Source organism: Phalaenopsis equestris, unplaced genomic scaffold (assembly GCF_001263595.1).
Source record: "Phalaenopsis equestris unplaced genomic scaffold, ASM126359v1 Scaffold001081, whole genome shotgun sequence".
Classification (NCBI taxonomy): domain Eukaryota; kingdom Viridiplantae; phylum Streptophyta; class Magnoliopsida; order Asparagales; family Orchidaceae; genus Phalaenopsis; species Phalaenopsis equestris.
In genome coordinates this window covers 6,339-21,701 of record NW_018165520.1, presented here as the reverse complement: position 1 = coordinate 21,701, position 15,363 = coordinate 6,339, and the positions used below count along the sequence as shown (strand labels likewise).

Sequence of the window (15,363 nt, the reverse complement as noted above, 5' to 3'; positions counted from 1 at the left end):
TTAGGTTTAAGTCTAACGTTAATTAAACCTAAAGTTTAAGTTAAGTCCAATTTGGGTTAGACCTAGGGTTAGGGTTAGGTCTAAGATGATTTAGTCCTAAAGGATTGGTTAGGTTCAATTTATGTTGGACCTAAGATTTAGGATTTAGGTCTAATGTTGGTTGACCTAAAGGGTCAATTGGTTTTAATTTGGGTTGGACCTAGGGTTTGGGTTAGGTCCAAGATGAGTTAGACAAAAGAAATGAGTTCATGTCCAATTTGGGTTGAACCTAAGATTCCGAACTAAGTCTAATTTATGTTAAGTTGGACTTGGGGATGGATTTAGGTCTAATTTGGATTTGACCAAAGGTTTATGGGCTAATTCTAAGTTAAAGTAGACTGTGGGTTGAGGTTTAAGCCTAATATAAGATTAGGCTTAAAAAAAAGAAGTTTTCGATTTAAACCTACTATGAACTTAGTTTTAACCTCAATTAGGGCAAGTCTAGGTGTGAACCTATTGGGTTTAAGCTTGAATTAGGTTAAGCCTAAACCTGGCTTAGGGTCAAATTAGGCTAACCCTAGGTCATTAGGGGCAACCATATAGTTAAAGGAGATAACCATGCTCTTAATCCCTTAAGATCAGGTTTTAAGATTGGTTTAATGTGTTAAACCAGCTTTGGAAACAAGTTTTGGGCTAAAGTGTAAATTTTAATTTTTATAATTTTACCACTGATTTTCTATTTTTTTTATTTTAGGGCTCTTAAAGATGTGAATTATCATTTTAAGGTTTAATTTTATTGCCTCAATTTTTCCTGTTAATTTTCATTTTAGGGTGACAGACTAAAATCCCCAATTCGGTATTAGTGTGTTTAAGAACTAAAGTGAATGTGAATGTTAGCCTTCAGGGAAAGGGAAGTGGGAGCTCTAGAGTGAGAGTCAGTATCCTCCCAGCCTAACCATGGATTTAGGGACTAAACCTGAGGTTAGCCAATTATTCTCTATAATACTGAATAAGGGTAGAGAATTAAAATTACTCATATTTGACACAACACAAATTTAAACCATTTATCTAATCTCATTTTACCAAACACTCATTGTAGTGGGGAAAGATGCTTTTTCATATTAGAAAACTTCATCACATAAACATAATTTAGTAGTTAAAGTTTAAACTTTGCATTTTAGTTTTGCTAGTAGTTAATGACTTAGTTTTGATAGTGTCTCAAACAATTCGAAATTAATGACAGTAATTTTGTTTAATTTCTGTGAATTTTCTAGTTAATTTATAATTTTAAATTTAAACCTTCCTCGTGAGATTGATATTTGGGCTTAAATAGAAAGTCTTACATTACTTTATAACGATACATATACTTGCGTAGAATCCCAACATAATTTAATTAAATTTCTTATTCATAAAATAACATATTAAGTTTTTGGCATCGTTGTAAAGCAGAGTCAACTTTTAAATTTTTACACAACTATATTTCCGGGATCAGTTCCATATGCAAGTCCCTAGGGTTTTGGGTTGATTTGGGAGACCTTGGGCATGTCTAGCCCCAGGTGGTCATTTGGCTTCACTTAAGACATGTCTAACTCTTGGTGGTCAATTTAGGTTCACTTAATACATATTTAGCCCCTGGTGGTCAATTTGGGCTCTTTACCCAGTCAAAACCCTAAACCCACTCAACTAAGGATTGGGGGCTTGGGTACCATATAGGTGTTGACCAAACTAGTCAGTCAAGTCATAGAGCACTTCAATATGTTAGAAATGTTATGGGAAAGGGCTTGATAAATGTTGTAGTTTTTGTTGTAGATTTCGGTGCAAGAATTTGCACAAGAAGATTAGATAGCTCAAAAAAGAAATGTCGTTATTCCGTGTCAGAAGAGTCTTATATCCGCTTTCTGAAATTGTTGGAGAAAGGATTTTGGGATCCAATAAATGGGTCTTATTAGTCTCAAAATGTCAATTTATTTTCCCTTTCTCATTAGGAAGGAATGTCAATAGACTTACAATATAAATAAGAGGATAACAAGCAAGCTAGATGATTTACGTGATTCCGTGTCAAGAGGGCCTTACATTCACTAGCAGAAAAAAAATAAATGTCATGTTCCATTGAAGAAGGTATTATACCAATTCTAGAAGATGTCAATTATCGTGTCCCTGTGTCATTAGGAAGGAATGCTGATGGACTTATATCCTAACTAAAAGGAGAACATGTAAGCTAGAAGAAAGCCGTGATTCTGAGTCAGGAGGGCTATAGATCCCATTAACAGAAGAGAGAGCGGATGTTGTATTCCGTTGAAGGGGGACTTATGCTAATTCTCAAAGGATGTCAAATGTCATGTTCCTATCTCATTTGGAAGGAATTCTTATATACTTATATCCTAACTAAAAAGAGATCAGGCTAGAGCAAAGCCGTGATTTTGTGTCATGAAGGCCTTCCAACCAATAGCGGAAAAAGTTTGATAGATGACATATCCCATTAAAGGAGGTCTTATACTAATCCTGAAAGATGTTGATTGTCATGTCTTCAACTCACTAGGAAGGAATGCTGATGGACTCATAATCTAACTAAAAGGGGAACAGGTAAGCTGGAGCAATGCCGTGATTCCGTGTTAGGAGGGCTATAGATCCTATTAGCAAGAAGAGGCCGTGTGAAGTCACACAGGGATGATTTGTATAAGAATTATTATTACAAAATTTTTAAAGGTTGTTGGGAATAGGATACCCGTGGGAAATTACACTTTTCCCATTGTTGTCTTTTTTTGTTAGTGATGTCGTTCAAGATTGATTTAAAGGTTTTAACCTGTTTGCTGGGTTTAAGCCACCTGAAAGAAATTTACGCTTTACCCATATTTGTCCTTTAGTTGGTGCAGCTGTTGAGAATTGATTTTACATCATTTTACAAGATTTTATTTTACTTTATAGTTAATGATAGATTATGTTTTATTCATGGGTGTCTGCTTTGGCCTTTCTGATCCTGCACGAGAAGTTGTCAGTGGTAGCAAACCAATTGTAGAGAAAGGATGTTTAACTTCATTTCTCCCTTAAAAAGAGATGTCCAAAATACATCAATGAAACTATCATAATATCAAAAGATATAAATACTACATCAAACATAATGTTCTTATAACAAAGACATCAAACAACATCTAGCATCATACATGTCATATCTTTGTCAATGTGTGTCGTACTGATCTGTTAAGTTCCTCATCACGTAGTGATCTCTTTTGCTACAGGGCATACCGTGAATACCTTGCACTCTGAGGTACTACCAAAGGTAAGCTTATTTGGGTATATCTTAGGTGCTCGTGTGCTCACCGGTCACGATAGCTATAGAGGCTGCAGTCCCTGAAGTTCCAGCTTGGGCTGGTAGTCTACTGGACGCTTGTCATGTTGCATTCTTTTGAGTGTGATTGAAATCCTCTGTTGGTCGCCCCTTGAAGGCCGTGTTTTTCCACGTTGGCCCTGTTTCTTTGTAGAATCAACAAAGATCCAAGCAAGAGGGTTATCTAGAATGAACCACTGTATTCTTTAGGTCCTCTAACCTGTATCTCAATCCCGAATAAAATGGCACATCCGTTCAACAGAGAAATCATGCAAAATGGTCTTTCTAGATCATGGTGGTCAATGTGAGGCAAAATACAATCTCCCTCTTCATAAATATTGATGATACAAATGTCAAGGATGCAACCTAGAGGTAGTATACTCCACTAAACCAGTCACTTGATTATTTCAATTAATATTATTGGCATCAGATCTACTTGATCATATCTTAAGATGCCTGAAGGATTTCCGTCTCTGTCCACAACAACATTATATCAGCAATCATTTTGTATGGCGATCACGCTTTTTTCCTGTTTTCATGGGCTTGGCTCCGAATAAGTTTTCCTTTTTAAATACCTAGCTCACCCTCTGTCGTGGGCCTCTATCACATGTTCAACAATGATCTCTTGTTCTTCCTTATTAAATACCCTGGTGAAAAGTTGCACACCCTCCAATATGTTGATCTTCCTGCCATTGACTTTTCAGAAGTACTGGAAGAACTATTGTATAAGGGTATGTTTATGCCCCACTTATTCTTTAAAAATGTTCTATCAAGCACCATGGGATCAACAACTTGTGTAGTGTATGGAGTTGGAGCGAAGATGCACCTCTCCATATCGTCTTCCTCGGGATCAAAGTTTTCTATCCCAAGCATAGGGTATGATTTCCCAAAGGTATATTATAGAATCTGGAACTCACACTCTATCAAATCCTCCTCCATGGGCTGTAGCAGTAGCTCCTATTTATTCTATCTTTTGACTTTCTTTAACCGTTTATTCAGATTTCTTCATTGAGTACATGTCAACCCCACTTTTATTTTGGTTAGCTCTGTTAAGGATGCATCCATAATTCCCTATGCAGTGGTGAATACTACTAATTTTAGTCTTTTTCCATCAGTAGTTAATCTTTGTTTTGTTTACTCCATCTTCCTCTTGATGTTCTATTATGAGTGAGCATAAAATTCCAAGATGGGTTCTTTTTCTTTGACTTCCTCTCGTTCAATGATGGACACCAACGGGCCATTATACAATAGTTCCATTTGCACTATGTCAAAGTTGAATGAATCACTACTCCTCTTTGCATACACCTACAGTCATGGGCCAAGCACACACCACTACAAAAAGTGTAAACAAGTATGGGTTCCGACATTTTCCTGTGAAGCATAAGAAAAATGTCAATGTGTATATCGAGTGTCAAGGTGATTGTTTAGTTATTTATGCATTTTTTGGTTTTACTTTGTTTGTCACTTTCATATATATATATATATATATATATATATTTTTTCTTTATATATATTAGTCCGAGATTTATTTGTCATTGCGGAGGGAGGTTCATATGTACCAATCTAATGAACGAAAGAAAGTTTACCAAACACAAGAATTTTAATTTGCAAGTGAAATAGGATTGAAAAAACCAAAACTCATTCATATTTTTTTAATTGATTTGTTTTAATCATCTTGGTTTACAAAGCAGGCCATTTTTAATTTTTCATGTTGCATAATATTTTTTCAAATATCTTCCATTGATTGGGGGAATAATTCTTTCTCATTGACAATTTTTCAGCTGGTAGAATCCTCCTTAATATGTCTTCTTGACAATAAATAGACCCTCTATGTTGGGTTGAATTTCCCACCTATTTTACGGTGGGCAAGAATAGTCTCTGAAGTAATAAGACCAAGTCACCGATTTGGAATGTTCTTGAATGAACCAACTTTTTGTGGGCCTGTATCATTCTTTGCTTGATATAGTTCAAAGTTTTGTTGAGTTCCTTCCATACTATCAAGTTCTTTGAGCCATAATTTTGCATTTTATTTTTCAGTTATCTTGTTGGCAACTACTACTCTGAGAGGGGAAGTTGCTCCTTGAGTGGAAGTAAGACTTCAGACCCGTACATCAGAGCAAACGATGTTGACAGTGTCGGTGTTCGGTTTGTAGTATGGTAAGCCCACAAAGCTTCTAAGAACTTCTCATGCCACTGTCTTGTGTTTTTAGTTAATGTCTTTTTCAAGATTTGAACCAAAGTCCTTTTAAAGGCTTCGACTAAACCGTTAGCTTTGGGGTAATAGATTGTTTAATATTTTCAATCTATTCCATGACTTAAAACAAAGCTATTTATTTTTTTTTCTTGAAGGTTGTCCCTTTATCTGAGATTATCCTTCAAGGCACTCAGATTCTGTGAAAAATTTTTGCTTTAAAAATTAAGAAGACTTGATTTGCTTTGACTTCCCTGAGAGGTACAACCTCTGCCCCATTTGGAGAAATAATCTGTAGTGACAAGGATAAACTGATGACCTCTAGATGATGGAGGGTCCACAGAGCCCACTATGTTTGTGCCCCCAAAAATCAAATGACCACGACACAATTTTTTGGTGTAGCATATTCAAAGGTTGGTGTAAGACCACCCCATGCACATGACAATGGTGACACTTCTTGACAACTTCTAAGCAATATGTCATTACAGCCAACCAATAGTATCTAAGTCTTTTTATTTTTATTTTCATTTTTTGCTCCAATTGATGTGCACCGCAAAGGCCTGAATGGACTTCCTTAGCAATATCTTAGGCTTCAGATTTGCTCAAACACCACAACCACATCTGGTTAAAAGACTACAGTAGAGGACATCATTCACAAGGGCGTAAGACAATGCTTGTTGTTTAATTTAATTTGCAGTTGAACTGTCTACTAATAGTCTTCTAGGCTGTAAATATTCAATAATTGGTTGTCATCAAATATTTATATTCTTCTATGTTGGTAGTTGTTATTGTCACGTCAACACCAATTTTATGAAGGTTGTCCATGTTTATTTGGGAGAGAACTTGTCATCCTTGCACTAAAATTACAACATGGTCTTCTTCTGGGTTGGAGAATTTTTTTTGCGAGCTTTGATAAAGTGTCTGCTAATGAGTTGCTTTTCCTCAGAACTTGAAAAAGTGTAACACTTGGGATTTGTTTTGGAGGTTTCATTGTACAGTGAAAGTATTGTTCAAGCCTTGGTTTCAGAGTCTTGTACTTTCCAACAACATGATTGATGATGAGATAAGAATCCTCGTAGATGTTGATGCCCTTGATTTCCATTAAGATCTTAAGTTTTAAGCCTGTTATGAGCAATCTGTACTCAGTTTCATTGGTTGTGCAAGGCTATGTAAAGTGATAAGAAAATGGTATCATTGCTCAGTCTGAAGTAATGAAAACCAATCCTATCCCTGCCTTTCCAGGTACGATTATCTACATATATTTTTCTTTAAAAGCAGATGAAGACCCATCAAATTAAAGTTTCCAATGATGACTATGAGAATCTTTGAGCTCCAATATCTGTTTTTCGGGTAGGTCATCATTAAGAGGGGACCATATTGGTATTGAATGTGCTGTTTGGAAGTTTGCCAGCATTTGAACTTTAACGGTGTGGAGAGGTACACAAGTTATGTCACACTAGATCAATATCATTGTCTACCTTGTCAATCTTCCAGAGAGTGTTGGTCGAGTCACTAACTATTGCAGAGGGTTGATTCTTGAGATGACATTCACCTTATAAGAGAGCATGTAATGCCTGAGTTTTTGAGCGGCGATGATTTGGGCAGTACAATGCACTTTCTTTACCCTCGTCATTGATTTGGGCTAGCAAAACTCCGAGAGAGTCTTTTAAAATTGTAGTGTAAGAGATTAGAGGCCTTCCCAAGATAGAGGCTACTAAAACAAGAGATGCCATTAAATATTATTCGATGCTTTCAAAAGCATGTTGGTATTTATCATCCCACACAAATTTGGCATCTTTTATAGTTAAGGTGGTGAGAGATTGACACCTACCTGATAAGTTAGAAATGAAACATCTTATATATGCCAATTGTCCTTACAAAAATGGTAGTTGCGTCAAATTCTTTGGAGGAGGCATATTTATGATCACCTCAGTCTTAAGAGGGTGATCCCATAATGACGAACAACAAATCCTAAGAATTTCCTTCAGGTGACACCAAATACACTCTTTAAGGATTCATCTTCAGATTGGATTTTCATAATCGTTCAAAGATGATTCTCAAATCGTACACATGGTCATCCTTTTATTTAATGACTAAGTAATTCACATAACACTCGACCTAGTTGTTGATGAGTTCATTGAGGATTCTTGTCATAGTCTGTTGATATGTCACACCAAAATTCTTAAGTACAAAAGGCATTACTTTATAACAGTAAATCCCGATGAGTGTTTGAAAGGCTGTGTTCGGTTCATCTTCTAAAGACATTTTTTATTGTACCCTGACAATCTGTCCATGAATGAGAATATTTCATGTGCTGACGCAATATCCACCATCAACTCTGGGATCGAAAAGGGAAATTCATCTTTTGGATAGGCTTTATTCAGATCTCTAAGGTCAACGCATATCTGAATTTGGCCATTTTTCTTTTTCACCGGCACTATGTTAGCCAAGTCAGATATTTTTCTTCTTGGACAAAGCCGACATCAATAAATTTTTTAACCTCGGCCACAATTTGTTGTTTAATTTTTATGCACATTCTTTTTGGAGCTTGTTTTACTGGGATCACAGTTTGTTTTTTTTTAGTTTATAGACTACTACATGTGGAGCAAGTCCATGAATTTCATTGTAACTCCAAACAAAGTAATCTTTATATTCTTTGAGTAGTTGGAGTATTTCTTTTACATCAATGTCATTAAGTAGGGAGCTGCTGAATGTTGGCCTTGGTTCTTCTTCTGTTCCCAAGTTGATTTTTTAGCTCATATACAATTGATTTTGATTTCTTCTTTGAATTGCGATAGCACATCTTCAATTGAAGACTCTTTAGAATCGGGCGCTTCTGCACATTTAAGATCAGGTTCTTTGGTGACAACAAAACAAAATTATATGTTATTCTGAGGTTTTAGTGTACCGAATCTAACACCTTCTTTTGTTTTAGGGTTTCATTGTTGATTGTTCCATAATTTTTCAAAGAGGTGGGATCAGTTGGTTGACCATTATTTTGGTATTAAACCATGTTGAACAAACTTCTGAACATAAGGGGAATAATGTTCAATAAAAAGTTCCATTAATTTTAAGAAATTTTCATCTATTTCAGAACTAGAAGAAGAGGAAGCATGTCGAAACTTAATAGGTTTTATACCCTCACCATGTACTTCTTTGACCACCAAACTCTCAATTTTATTTGAGAAAATAGAAGTTTGGGTCATAGCTTGCACATAATGATTGATTCTCTCACACATGGACTCATATTCTTTCTTTTCTTCTTCATTTTCGAGAGATCTTTTGAACTGTGGATCCTTTTGAGCTACCACCATTATTGTTTTTCTCTTTCTTTCTTCCTCAAAATTGGAGTCCAAGTAGATATTAATCTTTGAAAGTTTCTTTACTTCAACAGTTAGGTTTTCATTCCCTCATCTTCCTCCCCAGCCTTGACCTCGGGCACGAATTTTGCAAGGGTCTTCACTCTTTGGTTGAGTCGTAGCATGGTACTTCTCAATTTTCTTTTCTTCTAAAATATCTTTTTCATCCATTTTCTTAATTTTATCTTTTTCTTCTGCATTTATCATCACATCTCTAGAGAAAGTTGTCTTCTTTAAAGGGGTGTAGAATGTCGTATCTTCATGTATGCCGATCTCATGTACCGAGAATGGCTGCAAATCTCCTTTAATACAATATTCTAGTCCTTTGTGTGGATATTTGATACATTGGTGTAGCAAAGAAGGATCCATCTTGTATTCACAAAATCAAACATCTTGCATTAAATGACGTCTTGGAGTCTATGACATGGAGTTTGGCCATTATCACAAAATCAGCAATTTTTAGGAGTAATGTGATTTACCCTACGACTCTTTCTCCTTTTTGGTTGAATTCTCATAGAATCTTCTTGTCTTTCGTTAGCCTATGAGCATTGATGTCCAAATAAGCAAGAGTTCTTACATTCATAATGTTTATCAAAGTGCTGGAGTCAATAAGCACCCTTGAGAGTATGATGTTGTCAACATTTATCTTGACATGTAATGAGAGATTTTATTCTGTTGTGCCCACTAGTAAGTCATTATCAGAAAATGTAACCTTGGCCGATCATTCCAACGAATAAGCCTCATTTAAGGAAGTACTAGCAAGCTGAGCTAGAAAGATTTTAGGATCCAAAAGGGCTTCTATTAATGAATCCCTCATTTCCTTAAAGAGAATGAGGGCATGATAGATGGTTAATTTTTTTTGGTAATTTTCCCAAATGGGCAGAACCATGTAGTCCACTTTGTTATAAGACTTATCAGTATTTTCTTGAGCTAATATTTCTTGCACTAGTGGAACTGCATCTTCTGGCATAACCATTTGTTTCTTTCTCTATATGGGCTATTCTTGAAGGTAGAACTTCCCCCTCCATAGATGAACTTTAGTTACTTCTTCTTGTTCTTGTGTTGAAGGTGGAGCTTCTTCAGACATTTTATCTGACTCTTTTGTCTATGCGTCTGATAATTCCAATCCTATGGAAATACACACTCCTTGCAATGTTAATGTGGCAATGTCATCTTTATTTTTGCTATCATTGAAATAATTTTCATTATTAATGTATTTATGATCATTATTGGAGCCATCGGGATAGTGTACGATTTGATAATTGTCTACGGGATCGAAATTAGATTGGTTGTTTTCGGCAATGTCATCTTAAAAAATAGACAAAATGTAATCGAAATTAAAAGCCTTTGCATTAACTGTCCCCAAAGGGATAAAAAATAAGTCATACAAAGTTAACAGATCGAGGGATTTTGTCCCCAAATTTGAGACAAACAATATATGAAAAAAAATAGGAATAGAAGAAGAAGAAGGTACAAAGGGAATAACAGCCCCTATGCTACAATGGCCTCTAATCCTCTCAGCTTCATTTTTTATTTTCTTTCTTTTGTGGTGGAAGCTTCGATGTTGTGTTGACCTCATTTTTTGTGAGGTTTAGTTTCTTCTTAGGATTTAGGGTCTAGCATTATGATTATCCCTTCGACTATCTTAGATCCTTAGAAATGGGACCCACCTCATTTTAAAAATTCAAACCGCTTCTATACTCTTTTGAAGTTTCGCGTGTGGTTCTTGACCTCTAGCACTGAAAAGGTTGAAACTAACATGAGGGAACTCAAAGGGATTCCCTATAGGACCTTTAGGCCTTAGGATGGTCTTTTGCACAATTTTCACCTTCGCGCCCATAAACTTTGCAATTCGTTCAGTCGACACGTTCAAATACCACAATTCACATTGTCTGCATCGTTATTTGTCGAAAGCTTAAATAATTTTTTGAAATGATCGATCGCGAACTGAAATTTTGACGAAAACCAAATTTGAAGTATTTTTGATCCGATCGTCGACGAGGTTGTCCAAATGACTTCGGATGACGAAATGGATTATGCCGGTGCATTTATAATGTCGGATTTACCTAGAAAGAACATGCACTTTGCTATAGTTACATGCATAGATGAATAACACAGGAATTAAAGGATTTTAAAGCATTAAATATTATATATAAAAAAAGAGAAGCATTTTTTTTTCAAAATCCTAAATCCCTAATTTAGCTCAAGCACCCATGGCTTCTCCCTTCCTCCCATTCGCGACCCAGGCCGACATCTCCTACCCAAACTCCTCGCTGCACCCTCTCCTGCACGTGACAGAGAGTTGACTTCTCTCCCTGACATCTTCTGCCCGAACTCCTCCTTCTCGGGGAAAAAATTTGCCTACGTAAGAAGCACGCAGCGATGCGTGCGATATCCAATCAGAAGACGCCACATAATCTTTGGTGGGCCCATTGCATTAAATAAATATAATAAATCAAAATATATCCGTGTGTGACCCGTTACCCGACCCATGGAATAACTCTTTTGTACCTTGATATGTAACTCCGATATACCCTTTGTATATCTCCCGTGGTCGACCTGCTGCAATCCAATTGTAACCAGGATATACTAGCTATGTACCTTCCGCGGTACAGGTCCAAGTAACGCTCTTGTAACTGGAGTATAGCCAAGATATACCTTCTGAGGTACAGGGCCTTGTAATGCGCTTGTAACCGTGATATACCCCAGATATATCTTCCGTGGGTGTAACCTGCTTGAAACTGCGGAAGTAGCTTTGTACTATCACTGTAACTCGTTATATACCTCCATATAATGATGAACGCCGCAGAAGTAACTTTTTAATATCGCTGTAACTCGATTATAACCTCCATATAATAGACTTTGAAGCCCGTATAGTAGAACAACGATTGTAACCGCATAGATTAGAGATTGTACCCATGTTGTAACTGCCATGTAACGTAGGATTATGCTCCTTCAGTTGCAACCGTCCTTGTACCGTAAATGTAACTACACTGTACATGATTTAAATTGGTGAGCGCGAAGCATGGTATTTAAGCAGTTAGGTTTACTGTTTCATTGTTCTCTGGCCATTTTCTCCTGCACCGGCAACTTCAAGCTTTTTGACCTCTTGACCTTGAAGATGGAGTACGACTACAGAGAGTGCCAGTTTATGTTCGACGCAGTGCATGACGCAGAAGGAGAAGATGGACGTTATCCGGACAGGACAGAAGAAGTGGAACTTAAAATGGAGGCATGTTTGGAGATGTGTTGTTATAATAATTAGTTTAGGGTTTTCTTTTATGTTCTTTACTGTTATGATTTTCTTATATTTACGATATATCTATTTTTTGTATGCATGTTGTGTTATGTTTCTTCTGTTTTTTGTATGTTTTCTTATTATTAGTTTATGGTTTTCTTAAATGGAGGCATGTTTACATAGTTGCATGGTATTATGTGTAATAAAAACAGTGAATTAAACATTGGAGTAATTAATATATCCTTCATTAAACTCAAGTTTTTAGAGGTATATGATTTTAGGTTAGTTGAAGATTTTTTATTTTGAGATGTCATTATGAAGTTTAGGGATATTTTTTGAGCTTTCTATTGAGTCTACCATTTTATTATATTTCTTGCAGTTTAGTGAGAGTAATGCTAGTTGTATCGAGCAAAGAGGAAACATATTACTCGAAACGTTGGTCCACAATGAGAAAGAAGCTTATGAAGTATATTGTGCTTACACTCATCATATCGGATTCAGTGTTCGTAAGGATCACGCTACGTTTTGGACTAACACCAGAAATATCAAGTCGAAGGACTTCGTATGTGGAAAAACAGGTTTCAAGAAAGAGTTGAAGATTACAGAAACTGTTAAATATAGAAGAGCAGAAACAAGAATAGGTTGTCCTGCAATGATTCGATACAAAGTTGTTGAGGAAGACAATTGGACAGTTAAAAAATTAATTGAATCGCATAACAACTCACTAGCGAACCCCGGTGACAAGCACTTGTTGCGTTCCAGCAGAAAGATAAGTGAAGTAAATGCAAATGTGCTTAGATCCATGACACAATCTGGGATTAGACCAAAAGACGCTTTTAACTTCCTAGCCCAAGAAGTTGGGGGTGTAGAGAACCTGGAATGCATAAAGACAGATGCTTTCAATTTCATTCAGAGGGAGAGGAGATGTAGAATTGAAAATGGTGATGCGAATGCTTTATTGCAGTTGTTTGCAGAGAGACGTGATGAGGATAGCATGTTTGAATGGGATTTTGAAACTCATGTGAGCGGCAAGCTGATGAGTTTTTGTTGGAGCGACGGGACATCCAGGCTTCATTATGACTGCTTTGGAGATGTGATTATATTTGATACGAGCTATATGTTAAATAAATATAACATATGTTGTGCTCCTATTGTTGGTGTTAACCACAATTGGCATAATGTTTTATTTGGAGTCGGATTCTTGTCGGAGGAGACGACAGACTCGTTCAAATGGCTTTTTAAAACCTTCATCCGCATCATGGGTGATAATCATCTAATAACAATCTACACTAATCAGGATCAGGCTATGGCTAGAGCAATAGCAGAAATTTTGCCAAATACACGACATAGATTATGTCAGTGGCACATATAATAAGAAATTGCCTACAAAGGTTCATTGCGACGTGCGAAATAGGATTGTCAATAATATTTTTTATAAATGCTTGAGCAAATGCGAGCTGAAGAGATATTTAATGAGGATGATTGAGACTGGTAATCTCCAAGACAATATTTGGTTAGATGATATGTACAAGATTAGACATAAGTGGTCAACAACTTTTAATAAGGATGTATTTGGAATGGGAATTTTATCGACACAGAGGAGTAAGTCAACTAATAACATATGTCATGGTGTCTCAAAACCAACTAGTTCTATTACAAATTGTTTCTTGGGCATCGAAAATGTAATGAGAACATGGAGGCAAAATGAAAAGGACGAGGATTTCAAATGTGATCAATCTATGATTACTCCTGTTGCGAAGAGCAGCCCAATACTGAGGCAGGCAACTGCATTTTATTCAAGGAAGCTGTACACAATGTTTGAGAAAGAATTTATACACGGGTCCTGTGGTCTTCAATTACATGCATCTACAAACAATGAGAATGAGTTTTTCATTAAGAATTTGGATGACCACTTGTTCAACACTACTTGGGTTGTTCACTTCAACAGTTCGAGTTTGGATATAAAATGCAGCTGCAGAAAGTTCGAAATGAACAATTAAAAGGAACTACCCTGTGCATGTATTTAAGAGCAAACAGTTAATGAGCATGCTTCTTGGGTGAAAGCTGGATGTGCATTATAAACAAAGAAAACTATGTCATTAAACTATGTCATTCCTTAATAACACTATGTCATTCCTTAATAACTTTAGCAAAAAATGATGATTTCTTGGGTGACTAAAGGGTTAAATGGTAATAGACATAAACCTATGATCATGTTCTTGATAAAGCAAATTTGTATATCTTATGTCCCATTTTAGCTCTAAATAGTGGCATAGACTTCTGCCATTCCAAGTATTCTTTCCAATCAGCTTTATTCTTTTGCACTATTATTTCCATATATTTACATACAAATATTCCACAGTCAAAACTGTTGCTTTGTACTGGAATGCCCCTGGCCATATGTACCAGCCATTTTCTCATATCAAATTTGAAAGTTTGGCCAGCATCATTCCAAAAATGTTTAATCTACAAAATTATTTGAAATTAAGTATGAGTCGTAAAAGTAACTTCACTACCACTCAGTAGTATATACAATTACTTACAATGGCGTCGGTGACATTCATATGCATTCTATTTGGTAAGGAGTCGTAAAATCTCCATCTACGCTCCTTTATTGCCCCAACTAGTAATGTCCAATGCCGATTATTTATAATTGGAAGTAAAATCAACTCAGTGTTCTGACCGACTTTTTGTAAATCGACAAATACAAGAATTTAGTGGTGCTACTAAAAGATTTAAATTCCAGCAACAGCGCCCAAAAACTTGACCGCGACTTTATATATATGTTTGATTTGATAAAGATGTATAAATATAATATTCAATAATATTAAAGTCAAATTTGTTAACGTAAGTATACATATCGCTCACGTAATATATGACTCTAATGGAGTCCTAGATATCGATCCCACAGGGAGAAGTGAGAACTACGGACTAAATTTTATAAAAAGCAATACTTCAATTACAACAACGAAATTCAATTTGCTTATCTGTCACTAATAGGCAATTGAGATAAATATGTAATTTTATCTATAAAATAACTAAATATGCTAATGAAGGTACAATTGTGATATTCAATATATAAGAAAGCATCATTCTCCTTGTCAAGAAATTATAGTGAAATGGATAAAGTGAATTAGTTCAAATTATATTGTGCCAAATAGGAGCATACCTATTATTTACCCTTTGGTCCAGGCATAAAGAACATTGGCTAATCCTATGCTTGGTTACTGATTCTGCGGCTAGGCTGGGAGGATACCGGCTCTCACTTCGG

At 36.0% G+C, this 15,363-nt stretch overlaps 2 protein-coding genes across 2 annotated transcripts; both read left to right on the top strand.

Moving 5' to 3' along the window:
- Positions 1-11,879: 11,879 nt before the first annotated feature.
- On the top strand, positions 11,880-13,464 carry LOC110033033 (protein FAR1-RELATED SEQUENCE 5-like). The gene is made up of 2 exons (XM_020736877.1): positions 11,880-12,086; positions 12,472-13,464. Exons 1-2 carry the CDS (start codon positions 11,880-11,882, stop codon positions 13,462-13,464), a joined length of 1,200 nt encoding a protein of 399 aa, XP_020592536.1.
- Positions 13,465-13,564: 100 nt separating this feature from the next.
- LOC110033029 (protein FAR1-RELATED SEQUENCE 1-like) lies at positions 13,565-14,092 on the top strand. Its single transcript, XM_020736864.1, has one exon. The coding sequence runs from the start codon at positions 13,565-13,567 to the stop codon at positions 14,090-14,092; it is 528 nt and encodes a 175-aa protein (XP_020592523.1).
- The last annotated feature ends 1,271 nt before the right edge of the window (positions 14,093-15,363 follow it).